The following is a 19,900-nucleotide window of genomic DNA, read 5'->3' on the forward strand; positions in this document are numbered from 1 at the left end:
TAATGAGTTTTTGGGTTTTCTACAGCCGTCGGCCTCTCAAAGACCAAGGGAAACTAATTTCTCATGTTCATGAGAGGCTGATTTCATGGCTTCTGGTCCTTCCATCATGTCCAGTCTACCATTCCATCCACTTTGTGGCCTCAGCCAGTTCTGGGCTGTCGGGCTCTCCATGGTGGATTTACATATTTTCACCACATTTCGTGAGCTACAGTTCATATATTTCAAGCATTTTTGGGAGTTTGACAATGGTCGAGTGCAAGAAGTTATGGACGCACTGTTCAGACAACCAAGATGTCCACTAGCTGACAAAACATTTTTTTTGCCAGTTTTGACTCCCAAATAACGAGTTTTTTGGGGTTTTCTTTTTGCCCACTGGCCGCTTGAAGACCTGGGGTCACAATTTATTGGAAACCCCCACCTTGTAAAGGGAGAAGACAAAACTCGAATATAACCAACACTTTCTCAAATTCGAAGCACACAAAGTCAGAAGGGGCAGTATAGCGATCTATAACATGATTTGGTTCAGGTATATCATGAAAAACTAACCACTAGTGGACTAATAGCTTTAGGCTTTAGCAGAAATAAAGACAAGTTGTCAGAAATGATGTAATAAGGACTATTAGAGATATATTTTTATTTCCTACAAGGACCTTCTGCCATTTCTCATCAGTACAACTTACAATCTTGGTAAATGAATATGTGCATGGAATAAATAGAGCACAATAAAACAAGGGATATAACTATTTCTGAAAAGGAAATACCATGGGTCAGAATATATGTAATGACAGATATGATCTATTCCTTTCGCTTTTCTTCTTGCTCTCGGAACAGGTCGAGCTTAGCTATCACTCTGGTCAGATGATTCCACCTCGACCTCCTCCTTTGGGACAGGAGATTCATTCTTTTTACCATTTTCATCTTTGAACATCACATTAATGGGCCGTCCCATCAATATCTGCAATAATGATCAGATCATAGGTCAAATATGAAAACAACTGGTATCAAGTAGAACTTTAACAGAAAGCAGACTACATACTTGTACATGGCACACTCCATTAATATTTTACCTTTCCGTTGAAAGCAGATATGGCGGCCTCTGCGGTCTCTTTTGAAGAAAAAGAAACAAATGCATAACCAGCAGATCGCCTCGGAGTGGTGGTATGAAAGATAACTTCAGCTGATACAACACCTGGGGCAGAGGCAAATAATTCCCGAAGGTGACGATTTCTTACTCTCCATGTCAAATTTCCGATGAACACAATATACTTTTCCATGGGATCTGATACCACAACAGGTTGCTTTGGTTGCTTCTTTCTAGGTCTTGCAAAGTCCACCTTAATTTTTCTATCATTTAAAATCTACATCAAAATAGATGGGAAAGGGTCAGTTAAGCAGAGTGAGCTGAAACTGAAAGTAAGATAAACGTTTGGTTCACTTAAACTTACAGTTGAATTGAGATGGGTGAGAGCTGCAAGAGCATCCTCTTCTGAACCCATGGTTACAAACGCCAATCCTCTGTTTTTACTGGCACTGTACATTGAAAGCTAGGAAATCAAGGAAGAAAAATAATCACTAATGGAGTCACTATTTTCTTCTGTACATAATTTTGCAAAAAAAAAAAAAAAAGGTAGAGAAATAGATAAACACCCATCATGAATTGGATCAATAAGTGATAATGCTAACCATGAAAAGTTACTATACTAAGCAAAGGTGATAAATATGTGGCATTGCGATCTATCTAACACAAGCATCCCCCTTTCTCCTCTGAACAAGAGGGTGTGAGTTTTAGCATGGGAACAAAGTGATTTCAGACATATTCAGAACATAATTCAGATTCCTTGATGTTGAGTTCAGTCTTCGATCAGCACCTATGCTTCCACACTACTGAGCCTAGATTCACAGGACCCAAATACAAACTCAGCCTGTTCGTTTGGCTGCAGCTACGGCTGCAGCTGCAGCTTCTAAACTGATGAACAGCTGCAGTTTTTGAACTAGTACAGCCGCAGCCGCAGCCACTTTAAAATATATATAGCTAGAAAATAAAGGGAAGAGAACCTTGTTAGTAATTAAAATATATATAGCTAGAAAATAAAGGGAAGAGAACCTTGCTAGTAATTAAGCTCTCTACACACTACAATGGAGTTTGCAGCAACCTGACAAGAACTCTGAATGTTCCCAGATAGTAGCAGAATTCTGGTTTGCAGGGTAATACTCCCTCCAGTCGACTTGCTCTGCTCAAGTAGGTGAAATAGTTCGAAGCTGAAGGAAAACACATTATATGCCCGCACAAATCTCCTCTTTTTGTCTTCTTTCTTTCATTTTTTTTTCGAGCACCGAGACCATTTCAGTTTTTCATGAAGCCATGTCGTATGTCTACACGAGACTTTTTTCTTTTTGGTGAATAAAGCAACATTAAACTGTAGCAACACTAGCTCTTCATTCTGGATGGCAGCCAATAATTTTGTTAGCATCCACTGTATAACAGGATTGCCGTTAGTCCGTTACTACTGTTATAGAGCTAACCTTTTTTTTATTGTTAATTTGAAGAAGGCATTGCTGACACAGAGCTAATCTTAAAGAAGCAAAACTTCGCAAACTATACATTCCGTTCACTCTTTTGACTCCGACTAGATAAGGCCATAAGGGAAGGAGGGGACTGAAGCAGACGTTTACCTGGACGTCGACGACGGAGCCGTGGTTCTCGAAGAGCGCGCGCATTTCGTCGGCCTTGGAGTCCCACGGGATGTTCTGCGCGACGAGGCGTGTCCTCGGGCCCACTTGCTCGACCGTCTCCGCCTCCGGCGCCTGGGGGGCCGGGGCCGCCGGCGCACTAGCCGCCGCGCAGGCAGCGAAGGCGGCGCGAGAACAGGCGGGGGCGGCGGAGGAGACGTGGCGCTTCGGGAAGCGCAGGTGGGGCCGTGGCTGGCACTGGCAGGCGGGGAACCCGGGTAGGACGAGGCGGGCGAGGGGGAGAGCCATGGCGGCGAGCTCGCGACGCAGCGGATGGCGAAGATATCCGTGACGCGGGCTCGCTGGGTTTTATCCGCCACGGCAAAATATCCCAGCTCCCAAGCGAAAACGTTCCAGTGTGGTTCACGGCCATCGTCCTCGCCAAGTGTCTGCCCGCGTTGCCGAACGTTTGAGTGACAGTCTGACAATTGTTTTTGTGACACGAAAGACAAAACTGGAGACTGAATGGACCTTAGCTTGGTCTGCATAAGTGCATATTACAGGAGCAGAGCAGAGCAGAGTGACATACAGAGAAACAAAAAATGCGAACCAATAATTCACAGCTCTGCGAATTAGTATATTTTCACAGGCCAATATGTATTTATTTATGGATAATGACTTGATAGAGTACAAATAATTCTTCACACTTCATCTACGAGCACCCAGCACACAATCTCCATGCCTTGCTATGATCATGGTGGGGTGCAAATGCGGTTCATACACAACACCATACATATGTACAAGCAGTTTTTCCAAAGTGAAGAGAAGAAAATAATAGTACACACACTATGTACAACGAGGAGCACTCCTAACAGGTTGTTGATCAATTCTTCGTGTTAACTCCATCGTCGGATGTTGTACTCTGATCGAGTTCCTTTTCAAGCTCTTCGATGACTGGCTCCACAGCAGCATCAATCTCATCACTGACCTTGTCGATCTGTACAAGCCAGGAGAAGGATAAACCTTTATTCCAGGTTAACTTTCACTTCACATGTTAACTCGAGATAGTAAAATATTTCATGCTCAGTTTATGTTACTAACTTACTATCAAATGATGCAGAAACTATCATCACATGAAGTTTTGTTAATAAAATCCGACTAAATCACTTCTGAATGCCTTGCGAGTTGCAGACCTATGTTTTTCTCAGTTTCCTTTACAGAAATTGCCATTAACTTATGATGCCACCAGAAAGTGTCACTCATGCAGCACCAAGTAAGCAATCTTAAGTGTTGTAAAACATTTTCTGTGCACAGCACCACAAGAAATATTGCAAATGATTACTGATCTCAGTTCCTCACAAGAAACAACTAAACTAACCTCCTTCAAAGCAAGCCTTTTAAGGCAGGCAGTGACCAGTCTAAGTTACTAGCCAGTCAGACATTGGTTGAGAGTGCTATATGCTTTCCAAAAGAAACTGCCACGACCAGTTCTCAATACACATTGTTACTTGGCAAGCATTAAAATTTCCACTTTACAAGTGCAACAGAAGAAAGGTAGCAAAGTTTGCTCTCCAGAAGAAATTAGTGACTAAATAGTAAATAATCATGTTTTGCTTCAGGAGTCGAGTAGACAAAAATATGTGCACATACAGATATCGGCTAGCAGCTTGGCATACATCAGATTTTCAGAAAGCAAGCACAATATTTTCTTTCGCTCAATTCGTAATTTGCAGTGATACAATTTCTAAATTAGATTATCTGTCTTGTCCAATGGTAATATGGAAATAAGTATGGCATGACAATATCGAACAACAAGAATACAAGAGAACAAAAGCAAACCTTTTCAGCGACTGCTTCAAACTTCTCTGCATCATCATCCACTACCTCAGCAATGTGCTCAACCTCCTCCACTGCTTTCTGCTGAGACCCATCTTCAGGAAGTTGCTTAGCCACATTCGCAGCTAGCTTGTCTGTTACTTCAGCTATATGCTCCACAACCTCCACAGCATTCTCCACGAATCCCACTGTCTCGCCTGGCCATATAGAAATAAGAATCCCCAAACTTATAACCGAGCTTAATGATATGTAAATACTTAGTACCAATTGATGCGATGATTATATTCAAGTCATATTGTGAATTAGAATGTTATTTCTTCACAGTTGACCATAGGACATTATAAATGAGCATGAGACAGGAAAAGAAAAACAGTATTAAGTTGATATTATATTCTTATTATGTAGTACCTTCGAGACGCCTAACTCTGTTGTAGAATGGCACGACCGTGTACACCACACCTCCGAAAACCCACCGTGCCCTGGGAGAACAAAAATAAAAGAATAGGATTTGGTTGCGGTTCACACGAAAAGAAACCAACAACCACACCCTTAGCTTGTTGCCCAACTCGTATCATACCAGCTAGGAATCGTGGAAGAGCCTAAACGCTGACCGCCACTGACGGCGGCGGCTGCCAAATCCGCGGAAACAATATCCGAGTTCTTGAGGATAACCCAGCTGCCCAGAACCACAACCACATGAACAAATCATGCGCTAGCTAGCTGTTTTATCTAGGAACGCGAGGTAATAAAAGGTACGGCGGTTAAAGTAAACGGACATGGAAGGCGGGAGGAAGCAATTACCCCGAGTCGATGTCACTCAAATCGGTACCATCCGCGGTAGGAGGATTCTCCCCCTTCCTGCATAGAGACCAGGAACACCAGAAATCACACAACGAAGCACTCGAACAAAACCCAGCTTGGGTGCCAATCTAGCAAAGGAAACAGCAAGGGAAGCAAGAAGATCACTCGCCTCTGGTCTTCCTGCGCAGCAGGGCCGGGGGTGGGACCGATCGGCTGCATGGTGAGAGTCGCCATGGATGGAGCCGAGTGATGGGGATTCGATTTTGGGGGAAGCGAAGCCGATGAGGAAAATTTGGGAATGCGATAGACAGACTGGTGGTGGAATGGAATGGCACGGCAGGGGATTCAGATCGGAGAGGAGGAGGTTTGTGTGGCCCGTACGCGAAGGTGTCGTGCTTAACCACCCAACGATCTGAGCCGCTTAAAGTTGATCGGACGGCTCCCGGTAGCTGCGACGTCGCGATTATCATCCGCGTTGGGTTAACTGATCGAAGGTGGGCAAAACAGACAGACGGCAAAAGTATGACGACAACGTAACAACACACGATGGCTTTCTCCTTCCGTCTCAATCCTCACCGGCGCACAACCGCCGACGCGACGGCGAGACCGTGCTCCCCTGCCGGCGTCGCGGCAACCACCGAGCTAGCGAGGGCTGCGAGTTGGTTTGAACTTTGAACGCCGCCGGCCAATGCAAGAGATTTGATATCGATCCGAGTCTGACCGCGTCAGTTAGTACATCGGTGCATAGAGCAGCACAAGAACAGCAACCGTTGTTGCTCGGCGGCCTCAGCGTCACGCGGGAATTGGTGGCTGCTGCCTGCTGCAGTCGTGCTGAGTTGCCAGGAGGTGAGTTTCATGCTGATCGAGGAGGAATTGGTTCTTCCTGATTCTTAAGCCTGTCATGCATATAGGAGTATCATATATATTTGATCTTGCGCTTATAATGCATCTGGAAGAATTTTTTGAATGCATCGTGATACCTAGTTTGTCTTTTTCGTCCATGTTTAATTTGCAAAAGTGAATTTCGAAAACTGGTGTTGGAAGTGCTTTGACATTTGGAACAGACCTACAGGGAAAAAAAATGTGCCAGCACATAAACTGTGAATGAACTCGGCAACCATACACATACACTGGCACCGTGGAGGAGTGGATGTACATGCAACCTGATTTTTCTCAACTCTGCCTTTACTCTTTGGTCTGTGTTCTCTGATTCCGTAAGACATTGTGTGCATCTCCCTCTTTCCAGTTATAGATTGCACTGGCCAATGCCCGTGCGTCGCTAAGGGTGATAAAACTGTTTTAATCCAATTTGTTGCTCCCAAAACATCACTGATACAAGTGAAAATGAAATTTTAACCAAACGATATCGTGACAGAACCATCCAATTTATAAGAGCACAAGTACAATAACAGTCCGCAAGCGGTCGCACTATCATACTTGAGCCCATATAAACCCGGTAGTCCATTGAGTACCACGAAGGGTCTTGATTCATCGCCAACATACAACCAAGATCATACATGATTCAACATACATGCCACATATTACATAGGGTTCACAAATACATTACCATCCATCATAGTACAATTAAAAGTTATTACAACCCAAGTTCAAATAAAGTAGTAGTAACGGAAGCAAAAGTAGTTTTGAAACTAACATCTCACACCATTATTCAAATACTTACCAGTTTGTGATCACATCCCACAAAAGCATCATAGATTAGATATATAGAAGCGCCTTGTACATGGCCTACTCCTCGTCCACGGCGGGACAGAAGCAGTTCTTACAATATCCATAATATATTGTGTTATCTGCAACAAGTGAAAAATAAACCCTGAGTACGAGAAGATACTCAGCTAGACTTACCCGTTATAAACCAAAAATAAAGCGACTCCAAGGATCATGCAAGGTTTTATAAGTGGAGCTAGCTTAACAACATTTTACATAAAAAGCCACTAATTCAACTATATATTTTATAATTCGGTCATCAAGTTAATTATAGCTATTCATCTCTAGATTAGCAACTAGCATGTGCCAAACATGTGGTATATCGTTTAGTAGCATAACAATAGTAACCATAGCCGGTGTAATAATTTCATGTTCAGCATAACCATCATATTCCTTAATCCAGTTACTACGATGTTAGAGCTAGTTAAGTTTCTCACTATCCGGGAGAGACGACGATTCGAATCGGTTGCAACCAGCTGGGCAGTATTCCTAACACAAACCTAGGTCTACCAGCCACGGTAGCCTTAGGTCACATTTGGTACAACTCAGGTCCACATTTCGCATGTTCGATCAGCGCCGCACAATCAGGGACAACCAGTTGCCAGGACGTTCAGGCCCAGCTTACCCTTGGGCTCACGTTTGGTTCCCCACACATCCTTACTACCTCCGGTGTGCGCACTCTTACAGAATGAGGCCCCGCCTAAGTTGAGCTACTCGGCTTCATGGTCAGAACGAGTTATCTGGCCAGCTAAGTAAGAGGCATGCGTTCAATCTCGATAAAAGTGCCAACAACGGTACGGTCCTTAATCGACACGGATAGGACCAACATAGCCAACCCAACACCATTGCATATATGTTCCTGCCTGTTCTCCAATTAATAACACCACATGGTTATTTTCCACGATAGCAATATATAGCCAACCGTGCTCCGGTATCCACCTATATCTTGCAGGTGGCAGGAAATCACCCGACTTCTACCGGTCTAAGTATGGCTAAGCATATGTTCGATCCTGGACCTACATAGGGTTTAAGGTATATTTCTGGACAAGGTAGTTCTATGCATCAAGTGTTTCCAATCAACTCTTATAACCTAATGCATCAAACATAAAGGACTCAAGTGATATTTTATAAAATATAGGAGACTTAGAATGCTCTGGGGCTTGTCTTTCAGGAAAAAAAAAGTAGGCCGGTAATCAGGGCACTATGGTAGTTCCTCTAGAGCCTTCTCCTCGCCTTTGGGAGCTGTGGGCTAGGGTGTCTACTGATTCTCCTCCTCCTCTGCTTCAAACTCTAAGAGGGTGATTCCTTCGGGCGATACTATATGCATGAGCACGAATAAAATATCATAGATGCATAGGTAATGATATGGATGATATGATATGATGAAATGCATAATCATACGTGTCCTTAACAACAAGGTATTAGGATGATAACAAGATTAACTTTCTTTTACTGAGTAGGTGCATATCTCCTCTCTAATAACTAAACAACATCCATTTAAAGCGTTTTCTGGACTGCAAGACAACAGCTACTTGTTTTGACCATAGCTGGAGTTTTATACACCCAAATAGCATGATCTTAGACTTTCTTGAAAGCTTATAAAATTGCCTATAACTTTCTTATATCATCGTAAGGTGATTTGATAGTTAACCAGGTCAAACAATTACACCTTTTAGATCTGTCTAGAGGACAAGCAAATCTGACAGCAGACTTCAAACAACTATAACTCTTAAACCATTAGGCCTATGACTATAAAATTTTAGGACAAGCTAGATAATCAAGTTATCTACAACTTTGTTATTAACAAATTTCACAAAAAAGATCATTATCCTTATGAAATTGTCACTTCAACAGAAACTACTCATACAGCCTTCTAGGTGAATTATAAGGAATAATTATCTAGCTACCTATCACTAATTACTTCTAAGCACAACTATTCATCTCAATAAATCATATGCATCACAGGCACCACAGAAAGCATCATGGTTAAGCCCAACTAATTTATTTATATACATTTATTAATTTCCTTATATAATAGGGTGATTTAAAGGATAAATATTTTCAATGCTCAATAAATTCTGAGAAACTTATAGTAGCTTACATATGACCCTAATAGTCTACTGTACAAATTTCATGCCATTTGAATAAATATAGCAACCTCTACAAAAATGGCAAGTTGCATAGGCTTATAATAGCATAAATGGTTTAGCCTAGTTCAAAGTGTCAAACAATAGATTTCATATTTTTCTTACTTTCACCATAGCACAAGAACACTGTGTAAATAATTTCATGCTCATAGGTTACATATATTTACCCCAATTAATTTCACAAAAAAACTAGCATTTAATCAAATTTAAATAGCAAGATCATATTCCAAGCATGCTTACTGTCAGTTTAGTATTTTTCTTAGATAAAGCATGTCAACACAAGACCAACAAAATTGGAATCACAATTTTAGCACCTCTCTAGCTCAAGTTATGCATTTTAAAAGGTAAAAGCTATTTTAAAAGCACTTAACCAACTTAATTTAATTCACATAGAAAACTACTCCAAACAGCATGTTTCATATTTTTATCAGATAGTACATTTCAAGATGAAGCTAACAAAAATTGGTTCATTTCATTTGGATACTCCTAGCTTAAGATATGATTTTTGCAAGATTGCATTCAAATCTGAAAAATAAATAAAACTAAAACACCAAAACCCTATTAAACGCTATGTGCACCAGGTCCAGTGCACCACAGAGGCACCGACAGTTGGGCCCCGCGGTCAATGGACCCCACGTGTCAATGACACAGGAGGGCATGGCGTTTGACCGGCCATATCTCGCCGATGGCGAGGTCACCGGCATTGTGCTCCCCACACTCTTGCGCATCGACTGATACCCTTGGTTAGTCCGGTGGATCACCAAAGCTACCTCGCTGGCGATAATGGTGGCACGGTGGAAGTGCTCTACGGTGGGCTCATCGTCTCCGATGATGATACGATCAGGCGAGCGTGGCTACACCGTTAGGAGGTCATAGCAGAGCTCTAGGGTTAGGTCTAGGTCATAGTGGAGCGGCGGTGTGCTCTAATCATGTGCATGGAGGTGTGGTGGTGCACAGTGCACGACGGTGAGGTCACTGTTCTGACAAGACAGCGACCGAAGGTAGGCCTCTGTCTTCGGGGAAGATGCAGAAGTTCTAGACGATATGGTAATGGGCACTAGAGGGAGCTAAAGGCGGATGGTGAGGTCGGTGGTGGCGAGCTCATGCGCGCTGCCATGGCGAACGCGCACGGCGTGGTCGCACGTTCCGGTGTGGCGGTGGCGGTAATAGTTAAACTGGCTTTGGCCTTAGCATCTAGACCCTACGACGATGACCAGATGTGGGAGAGAGAGATTGGAGGTGGACGAGTTGTGGCTGGCCATGGGCGAGCTTGAGCTCTGCGGCGCACCACGGCCATGGCGGCGACGGCGACACACAATGTGGCCTCACATGTGCTTGTCTAGTGGCGCTAGCTGTGCGCGGAGGTGGAGTAGATCACGGTAGGGCTACGTGCGAGATGGAGAGGGCGAGAGCGAAAGTGAGGGCATGAGTGGCCGAGTGCTTGCCCTTGTGGCGCGGCAGGGCAGGCTGCCACCGGCGTACGGCCGCCAGATGGCGCGCCTAGCCTACGCGCGGTCAGCCACCAAGGTCGTTTGAAATCGGCCATCAGGCCTGATTTAGTCGACTGACATGGTGACTTTGAGCTCCTAGATCTCCTAATCCATGGCGATTTAGCAAAAACATCTAGCCTGTTCGTTTGGCTGTGGCTTGTCATAAACAATCGTAAATTTTCAGCCGGAACAGTATTTTTCTCTCACACAAACCAGCCAACAGTACTTCTTCACGAACCAGCAACGATACGAACCAGTCAACCGAATAGGCTGATCATTACTAAGAATTGTAGAGCTACAGAAGATCTACAACTTTTCTTAAAAGAGTTTTGTCTAATTCACAATGGCTTTCAAACTACAATGCTCCAAAGTAGACTACTTTGAAACTGAAAACCAACTTTAGACTTACCAAAATTTCTAAGTCCCTAAACATCATTTGATTGCTACTTTGGAGCTATTTTTGATTATATTAGGCATTGAATTAGCTCATGACCCTTAAATAAAGTTTGTTACCCATGTCAAGAACTACAACTTTTATTAAGGGTGCACTGCCATGCAAACACTCTATGCTCTAGTTCAACTTTGGTCAAAGTAGGATCATGAAAAATGACATCATGAGTAAACTAGGACTTAGAAGCAAAATTGGCCCATGTCATGAATACAAACATTGTTCTATTTACCATCCTAAATATGTCTAAGGTGTTTTTGTGACCTCACAACCATTTCTTGCATTGGTCACACATGATCACAAGCATATACATGTATATTATCCTCATCACATGTGATAAAGAGATGGTGAATGACATGAAACTTCATATGCTCATGCTCATGAATGTTTGGATGATGCTTGTGCTCATGAAATGCAAGTGCCAAATGCATGCTTAACACTAGGGTGTTACAACCCCTCTCCCTTATAGAAATCTCATCTCGAGATTTGGATGACCTACCATTTTTCATTAAAGGCGGGATAAATCTCACGTAGATAATCTTCTCGTTCCCATGTGGCATCTTGTTCACTGTGGTTATTCCACACCACCTTATAGAACTTAATGACTTTGCTCCGGGTTACTCTTTCCATTTCTTCTAGCACTCGGATTGGTTTCTCTTCATAAGTCAAATCTGATTGGAGCTTAATATTGGTGGGTTCAATGGCTTCATCAGGTATGCGAAGACATTTTCTCAGCTGAGAGACATGAAAGACATTGAAAATAGTACACATCTCTAGGGGAAGTTGCAACTTGTAGGCAACCTTTCCCTTTCGTTCAATAATCTGATACGGCCCTACATATATGGGTGCAAGCTTCATTTTCGCAATGCAGGGTATCAGGTACCTGCAATGAAGGATCTCTGATGAAATGTTTGGTCATCAATATGATGCCATTAGATGCCCTTTTTAGCAAAATGAGTTTGGCTTGTTTGTGTTCTCCCAAGCGGACGAATTCCACAGGGCGTGTTCAACAGCACACCCAATTTGAGTGAAATATGCCTTGGCTCGAATAGATTGACAGATGCAATTTCTGATAGTGCCAGCTCATTACTAAAGCTTGAAAGTGCAATCAAGCCCTAATTGTGGGTTTTGGTAATAATGACCACACAATTAGAGAACTAATGAGATTTATCGAGATGACAAGCAGGGAATATATAATCGAGGATGTTATATGAAATGGAGGTGCCCCAAATTAGATTTGTTGATGGCTTCAAACTCAAAGGAGGTTCAATTTTCTTTTATATTATTTCGAATTTGAGTATAGGAAAAGTCGTACTATAAAGGGGGACATAATACTTAAGCTAAAGTGTACAACCAAGTGCTCAATCTCATTCACTTACATCCTCAGTTACTCAGCCAAGACAGCCAGCACTTCACTTTTTACCCTTGTTATCTTGCCTGGTGTGACAGTGCCGCACCTAGAGAGAGGTACTGTCGCAGAGCGGCACTGCTACAGTTGAGCCACGGCACTGCCGCAACTTAACTGACCATTGGGGCTAGAGGTATTTATACCTTTCCCGTCCTCCTCCAATGGCTCTCCTTCTTCTCCAACTGTTCAGTTCATGGAAGAACATAAAAGTGCTCTTCTCTCTCCTCCATTGGTGACCTTGAGCTCCCAAGCTTCTCCATTGATTTTCCCATCAATCATTGAGAGAAAATGGTCACAAACTTGATTAGAGAGCAGATCCTTTCATTCCCCAACTATAAAGAGCACTTGGTTCACGTTTTGGCCGGTGGTTGTGTTTGTTACTCTTGGAGCTTGGCTCCTAGCCGGCTAGAGCATCGCCCATGGAGCTTGCCAACTCGTGTGGTAGCCCCGAGAGGTTTGTAACCATCTCTTGAAGCTAGTAAACTCACCCTTCATCTCAAGAGTTAACCCTCTTGACTTGAGAATGAGGAATGGTTGCAAAGCCCAAAGCCTTAGTGGCTAATCTCAACAACGTGGACTTAGGCAAGTCTTGGTGGCGAGCAGAACCATTGTGTCATCTTGTGCTCGATTTACTTTACTTGCATTTCATATTGTTGTTGAGGTAGTTTCTAGGGTCTGATGTCGATCTACTTATGTGTGATGTTTCTACCACTTCTAGTTATCGATCTGTGAACTACATACCTGCAGGAACCTCAGTAATTTGTCTGATCTAAGTTTTCATACAGAAATTTTGAATTGTATCTCGAAGTTGTCTGCAGGTGCGGCAATGCCGCTGTTCTGGCCCGGCAGTGCCGCGAGCTCGGAGCGACAGTGCCCTGGGTGGAATTTGATGTTTGGTTAAGTTTTGTTTTAACAGGTCTATTCATCCCCCTCTAGGCTAGCCAGAGATCCTACAAAGCTGCAGGTGCTTGTCCTGGAAAAAAAAAAGCTCAAACTCCATGCCTCCTTTGTCTAATATTTCCCCGCATCAAGCATTGTGTGTTTGACGGAACAATCTCTCAGGTCCCATTCCTGGAAATGAGAGCTTTCACCTCCCTATTCTGCAAGTGATGATCCAAAAACTATTTCAACAGGTCCATCCCTTTAGGACTTTCTGCATGGCAGAACCTTGACACACTCTAAGTTGCTGTGAATAATTTCACTTGTTCTGTGCTGTTATGGCTGGCAACACTTCCAAACCTTACTGCAATATCCTTGTCAATGAATAACATGACTGGTATGATCCCACTGAGCAACCACACCCTGCTTTTGTTCAACCTCAATGAGAACAACCTACAAGGGGAGATTCCACCAGAATTGGGACAGTTGTGAAACCTCCAGTTTCTAGACCTTGCAAATAACCAAATAACTGGTGTCATTCAAGAATCCATAGGCAATCTATCAAACCTTGCCCAAATAAACTTACTTGGAAACAGATTGATAAGATCAGTGCCGATGTCATTTAGCAACTTGTTGAATCTTCGTTGCATGTTTTGTTGATGGGAACCATCTCTTTGGGAATCTAGATTTCCTATCTGCTTCATTGTCCAAATGCAGAAGCCTAACAACCATTGGCATATCAAACATGCATTCCCAGGGAGTCAAAGATACAAAATTAAGACAAAATGCATAGAAAACACATATTGGGTAATATCAATAAGGCATGGCATTTTAGAGTATAGTAATTCTAATCCTATAGTTTCAAGGCCAAATATTAGCTCAAAAACTCTCAAGCAGGCTCCCTTCTGAAGGCTAAAAATATTTTAAAAGACTAATTTATTGCTGAAGTTCAAGTTATATCTGTGAGAGACCGAGACATTCAGTTGGTAGTCACATTTTGATACAACATTCTTCCCTTACATTGTGGGGTTATAAGGGATAGTCACATGCTACTCAAATATTCCCAGTGCCAAGCGTTGCTACGGGCATACAAATATTCCCAGTTTGTGAAGGATTTATCTATCATGCACTTATTTTGACATTGTTACTAAATTTGACGCTTATTTATTTGAATGTGGCTCGAAACAGTATGTTGCTAAGCTAAGTACAAATTTATTTGTCTTGATTTCGACCAACTATTTTTTATACTCTTACGGCATTGAAAATTTGAGGCTCCTCACCTACTATTTTTTTTCTTATTTTTATTGGGTTGAATTGCATTAAAATTTTTAAGGTTCCTGTAGCAACACACGGGCATCTGCTAGTTATTGAAATGTGGAGACCCAAACACAACAACGAGGCAATGTCACATTGACAGTTTCACAGCACTGCCTTCTATTGAGCAATTGCACAACAGGGTCAGGAGTAGGTACTCTGCGGGCAATTCTAATAGCGCCACTAATTATCGAATTACATGGTTCTAACAGAACTCAGCTTGAGGAAGAAACTACTGTGCACATTTTTCTACACCACACCAAACAGCTGGCGTGATCTCACAGTCAGCTGAATCGCAGGGCAGAAGGTAGCCACACACCTCACCTTATTACCGAAGGGGCTGACGGGAGGATCATGTCGAACCGCTTCTTCCCCTGAAGAAAACGCATCAAAACCCACGTCAAATGTCGCCGGAATCACGTGGAGATTCCGAACCCAAAGTGACCCCTCACCTGGACCTCCGCCTCGGCATGACATCCTCGACCTTGGTGGGCGCCGGCTTGTCGCCTGCGCGGCCAGACCACCGATGCGTCAGAACAAGCCGATCAGCTCGGAGGAGCAAGGAAGTAACTGCTGCTGTGCTGCTAGAGATCTGAGTGCCGGGACAGGACGGGCGCTTACTGGGAGAGGAGAGGAGAGGCCAGTGGCGGAGCCAGAACCAAAACATAGGGGGGTCAATTTGCCAATTAAATCCATAAGTACATAGGTAGTAGAGAAATTTGTCTTACTAGTTACTACTTATAATCAGGCTACAGTAAACAAAATACAGTTGACTGTGGTCTATCACTCAATCAACCACTTATAGTTTATATATCCTATCGATTTTAGTCTAGAAAAAAAAAGGACAATCAATAAGAAATCAAACATACTGCATACATGTATGGCTGTAAGCCTGTACGTAGAGCAGCAAAGGGCAGATGCAGAGGAGTAGAAGACTGCTGTGTGGGAGACGGAGCTGACGCTAGCTGCTGGTTGACGGCCGGCCGTCCAGGCCTCGCCGGTCACTGGCTGAGGCACAGACTCGGCGACTCGCCGCTCGCGGACGCAGCCGGATATGACGGTCTCGCAGAGAATTGGGGCTTACGTGTTCCGAGCGTTGGGTGCTGCTGCCTACTGATTTGCTGTGCTGGACAATTTGGGCTGGATATTATATGGACTTCTTTAGAAATTCACAGAGGCAAGGGGGGGCCAGAGCCCACTATGGCCCCAACGTGGCTCCGCCACTGGGAGAGGCGACGTGCGCCGGAACGCGACCGCCGGCGACGTGGAGAGGTGCACGGTGCAGTTGGAGGCCGGGGACGATGATGCGGCGGCGCCACCGTCGCCATCGATGTGCGCCTCCACCGTGCTCGCACGCCACCACCGTAGCCCCGCCGTTCAATCCGTCACGCGCATAGCTCCGTCGTGACTTGCTCAACTTCCCCGACCCGCCATTGTAGCTGCTTGAGCCCAGGTGAGGCCACATTCCAAGTCGCCGTCACCGCCATGGCCGTGGTGCACCGCTGAGCATGAGCTCGCCCATGGCCAGCCACAACCCATGCACCTCCACTCGCTCTCTCTCTCTCTCTCTCATCTGGTCTTCGCTGTAGGTCCTAGAAGCTAGAGTTACCATCCATTTAACCACTACCACTGCCGCCGCCGCGCGGGAATGTGCGACCGCACCACGCGCGCCCGCCATGGCCGCGAGCTCAAGCTCGCCGCGGCCAACCCCAACTGGTCACCCTTAGCCCGCTCTGGTGCCCGTTACCGAGTCGCATTAAGCTCTAGATCCGTAGCCTATGATGGAGGTAGGTTGTCGATAGCCCCCTCGCTGGAACGGCAAGCGCCGCCACCGTGCACCGGGCGCTGCCTAGCTCCGTGCACGCGGCTGGACCTCACCGTCGCTCCGCCGCTCCGCCGTGGCTTACACCTAACCCAAGAGCTCTGCTAGAGTTCGTGGAAGCTGTAGCCATGCTTACTTGGTCGTGTCGTCGCCGAAGACGATGAGTCCACCACCGCGCATCGCCGCTGAGCCGCCATTCTGGCCGGCGAGGTAACTTCGGTGATCCGCCGAGCCAACAGAGGGTACCATTAGGTGCGCGAGAGGGTGGGGAACACGATGGTGGTAACCTCGTCGACAGCGAGCTATTGCCGGTAAATCTCTGTCCCCTGCCTCTGTTTCACTGATGAGGGGCCCCGTTGACCATGGGCCCCATCCATTAGTCTGTGTGTTCTTTGATTTTCTTATTTTTTCACATATTTAAATACATGTTTTAAAAATTCATATATGGAGATATATGTATCCAATTTAGGTGAACCAAATTTTGTTGGATTCATCATGAAGTGTACCATTTGATAAAAATATAAAACCCACTGTTTGAGATATTTTTCTGGGAGAATTAAATTAAGCTAGATAAATGCTTTTAAATTGTTTTCAATCTTGTAAAATGCATATCTTGAGATAGGGAAGCGATAAAAATATGATTCCAATTTTGTTGAGTTTGCATTAACATGCTCTAGCTAGGAAAAATGATAAACCTGCAGTAAATCTACTTTGAATAGGGTCTTTCTATTTAACCCTAAATAAATGGTGATTTCTGGTGAAATTCATTAGACTAAAAATACATAACTTATGATCATGCAAATTTTTACACAGTGTTATTGTGCTAGGATGAAAGTAAGAAAAATATGAAAGCTGTTGTTTGACACTTTTCACTAGGCTAAACTACTTTTGCTAAAATAAGCCTATGTAACTTGTCATTTTTGTATAGATGGCTATACTTATTCAAATGGTATGAAATTTGTATAATAGACTTTTGGGTTCATAAGTAGTCTACTATAATTCTTTTAGAATTTACTATGCACTTTTGATACATGTTCCTTATTTCACCTTAGTGTCCAAATAAATTAATAAAGGTATTTAAATAATTTATTTGGGCTTGACTATTATGTTTTCTAAAGTGTATATGATGTCTATGAACGGTTGGTACCATTGATTGTGCCCAAATTTGATTGCTTGTATGCAGTGAAATATTAATTGCTTTATAATTTAATTATAGTGACTGCTTTGGATAGTTTCTGTTGTTAAGTAAATTGCATGGGTAAAATGATGTTTGTTGTGAATTTTGTCAATAACAAAGTGGTAGATAACTTAATTAACTTTCTTGTGTCAAATTTTCATGGCAATAGGCTAAATGGTTTGAGAGTTATAGCTGTTGAAAGTTGGTCTCCGGAAATACTTATTCTCTAGAAATTCTGGATAGATCTGGAAAATTGCTTTATTTGACCTTGATAGCCATTGAATCATCTTCAGATGACTATAAGAAAGTTGTAGGAAATTTTATAATCTTTCCAGACAATCCAAGATTATAGTATTTGGTTGAGTAGAACTCCTGATATGGCCAAAATAAGTAACTGCTGTCTACAGTCCAGGAAATGACTAAGTCAAATTATAATTGATTGTCTTATGTGATGCTTCTGTAGATGCTTAGGCTAATTGAGATTAATTGTTAGCTACATGTTCTAAGCCTCTTACTGATGATGAATAACTTTACCTTAGGTTACTAGAACTTGGTCAGTGTATGTTTCTTGTACTATAGAAGAGATATGCACATACTCAGTAAAGATCAACTAGAAGAAAGTTATACATTTACTTGGTCAACGAATGTTAAACTTATCATACATCTTGTAAATAACCATGCTCATGCGTATACACTTTATCATGTCATCTCATCTCTTATGCATTCATGATACTCATTTGTGCATATGTATGCAATAGGTTCCCCGAAAGGAGTGACGCTCCTTGAGTTTGAACCCATGCATCAGGAGAAGGAGCAGACAGCCCAGGAACAGGAGGTTTAGGCGGAAGGAAGAGTCAATGTGGAAGGTCTTCCTAAGTATCCTAACCACCAACCTTCCTTGTTTCTAAAAGACAAGCCCCGAAGCATTCTAAGGCTCCTATATTTTCTAAATATCAACTTGAGTCCTTTTATGTTGATGCATTAAGTACTAAGGGTTGATTGAAACCACTTGCTACATATACTTTCCTTGTCCAGATAAATATATCTTGAATCCTATGTAGGTCTAGGCTCAAATATATGCTTAGTCATGCTTAATCCAGTAGAAGTCAGGTGATTTCCTATCACCTGTGAGATATAGGTAGATATCTGGTCACGGTTGGCTATAATTGCTATCGTGGAAATAACCATGTGTTGATGAATAAAAAGGAGACTGAACGGGATTGTGATAGAGAAGCAACAAGGCATGAAGGTCTTGGTGCCTATTTATCCCCGTCTATGTCGGTTAAGGACCGATTTGCTATACGTCCTCATGTCATGTTGAACGTATGCCTAACACTTAGCTGGCCGAATAACTCATTCCGACCGCGAAGCCGAGTAGCTCAACTCAGGCCGGGACCCGATAAGTGAAAGTGCGCACACTAAAGGAACTAAGGATGTGCGGAGAGCCAGTGGCGTGAGTCCAAGGGCAGGCCGGCCCTAAACTTCCAGACAGACCGGTAGTATCCCTGAGGGTGCGGCGCTGCTCAGACCCGTGACTGTACCTGAATTGTACCAAAGGTGACCCAACGCGACCCCGACGGGGGAAGTATGGGTTTGTGTTAGAAATAACTCCCCAGCTGGTTGGAATCGATTCGAGTCGTCGTCTCTTCCGGATAGTGAGAACTTGACTAAGCAGCAGGAACGTAGCATTAATTGATAGAACTTGATAGTTATGATGATGCTCAAATTAATATACCGTATATGGTTACTAATGTTTGTTAGCTTAATCAAGTGATTGCTCTAGCATAGGTGCTAATCTAGAGATGCTGAATTGAATAGGTATTCAATTTGATGTTAAAGATATTAAATCTCTAAGTTATGTTACTTATGCTTTTATGCAAAATATTGTCAAGCTAGTTCCACCGATAAAGCTTTGCATACTCTTGGTGTCATATTATTTTTGGTTTATGACGGGTAAGTCTAGTTGTGTACATTCTTGTACTCAGGATTTATTCCCTCTTGTTGCAGATGATATGATGTATTATGGGTACTGTAAGAACTGCCTTCATCCTGCTATGGATGAGGACTAAACCATGGGACATGGTACTCCTAAGATATCCTCTCTGTTCTGCTTTTGCTGGAAATGGCCGTGGTACTGGCATGTATTTAAACTAAGTGTGATGTTGATGCCAAACTACTTTGCT

General features: G+C 43.2%; 2 protein-coding genes and 1 long non-coding RNA gene across 3 annotated transcripts; all 3 read right to left on the reverse strand.

Moving 5' to 3' along the window:
- Positions 1 to 598: 598 nt before the first annotated feature.
- Positions 599 to 3,053, reverse strand: LOC136476703 (RNA-binding protein CP33, chloroplastic-like). Its single transcript, XM_066474636.1, has 4 exons — positions 2,674 to 3,053; positions 1,446 to 1,544; positions 1,068 to 1,358; positions 599 to 955 (listed from the first exon to the last, which is right to left on the reverse strand). The coding sequence occupies exons 1-4, from the start codon at positions 2,977 to 2,979 to the stop codon at positions 839 to 841; spliced, it is 813 nt and encodes a 270-aa protein (XP_066330733.1). The 5' UTR covers positions 2,980 to 3,053; the 3' UTR covers positions 599 to 838.
- A 220-nt stretch (positions 3,054 to 3,273) lies between these two features.
- LOC136476704 (uncharacterized) lies at positions 3,274 to 5,652 on the reverse strand. The gene is made up of 6 exons (XM_066474637.1): positions 5,477 to 5,652; positions 5,308 to 5,364; positions 5,084 to 5,182; positions 4,915 to 4,985; positions 4,510 to 4,703; positions 3,274 to 3,667 (listed from the first exon to the last, which is right to left on the reverse strand). The coding sequence occupies exons 1-6, from the start codon at positions 5,539 to 5,541 to the stop codon at positions 3,554 to 3,556; spliced, it is 600 nt and encodes a 199-aa protein (XP_066330734.1). The 5' UTR covers positions 5,542 to 5,652; the 3' UTR covers positions 3,274 to 3,553.
- An 8,116-nt stretch (positions 5,653 to 13,768) lies between these two features.
- Positions 13,769 to 15,297, reverse strand: LOC136472618 (uncharacterized). Its single transcript, XR_010762393.1, has 4 exons — positions 15,171 to 15,297; positions 15,043 to 15,092; positions 13,991 to 14,125; positions 13,769 to 13,914 (listed from the first exon to the last, which is right to left on the reverse strand). It is a non-coding gene; the product is annotated as an uncharacterized lncRNA (long non-coding RNA).
- Between the last annotated feature and the right edge of the window lie 4,603 nt (positions 15,298 to 19,900).

Source organism: Miscanthus floridulus, chromosome 8 (assembly GCF_019320115.1).
Source record: "Miscanthus floridulus cultivar M001 chromosome 8, ASM1932011v1, whole genome shotgun sequence".
Classification (NCBI taxonomy): Eukaryota; Viridiplantae; Streptophyta; class Magnoliopsida; order Poales; family Poaceae; genus Miscanthus; species Miscanthus floridulus.

What these genes read in the sequence shown, in the direction of transcription:
- LOC136476703 (XM_066474636.1), bottom strand. Translation starts at nt 2,979, where the DNA reads ATGGCTCTCCCCCTCGCCCGCCTCGTCCTACCCGGGTTCCCCGCCTGC. An exon ending in TCACCCATCTCAATTCAACT is followed by an intron (nt 1,359 to 1,445) that starts GTAAGTTTAAGT and finishes ATTTTGATGTAG; the next exon opens with ATTTTAAATGATAGAAAAAT. An exon ending in TATCTGCTTTCAACGGAAAG is followed by an intron (nt 956 to 1,067) that starts GTAAAATATTAA and finishes TCATTATTGCAG; the next exon opens with ATATTGATGGGACGGCCCAT.
- LOC136476704 (XM_066474637.1), bottom strand. Translation starts at nt 5,541, where the DNA reads ATGGCGACTCTCACCATGCAGCCGATCGGTCCCACCCCCGGCCCTGCT. An exon ending in GCTGCGCAGGAAGACCAGAG is followed by an intron (nt 5,365 to 5,476) that starts GCGAGTGATCTT and finishes GTCTCTATGCAG; the next exon opens with GAAGGGGGAGAATCCTCCTA. An exon ending in TTGAGTGACATCGACTCGGG is followed by an intron (nt 5,183 to 5,307) that starts GTAATTGCTTCC and finishes GGTTCTGGGCAG; the next exon opens with CTGGGTTATCCTCAAGAACT.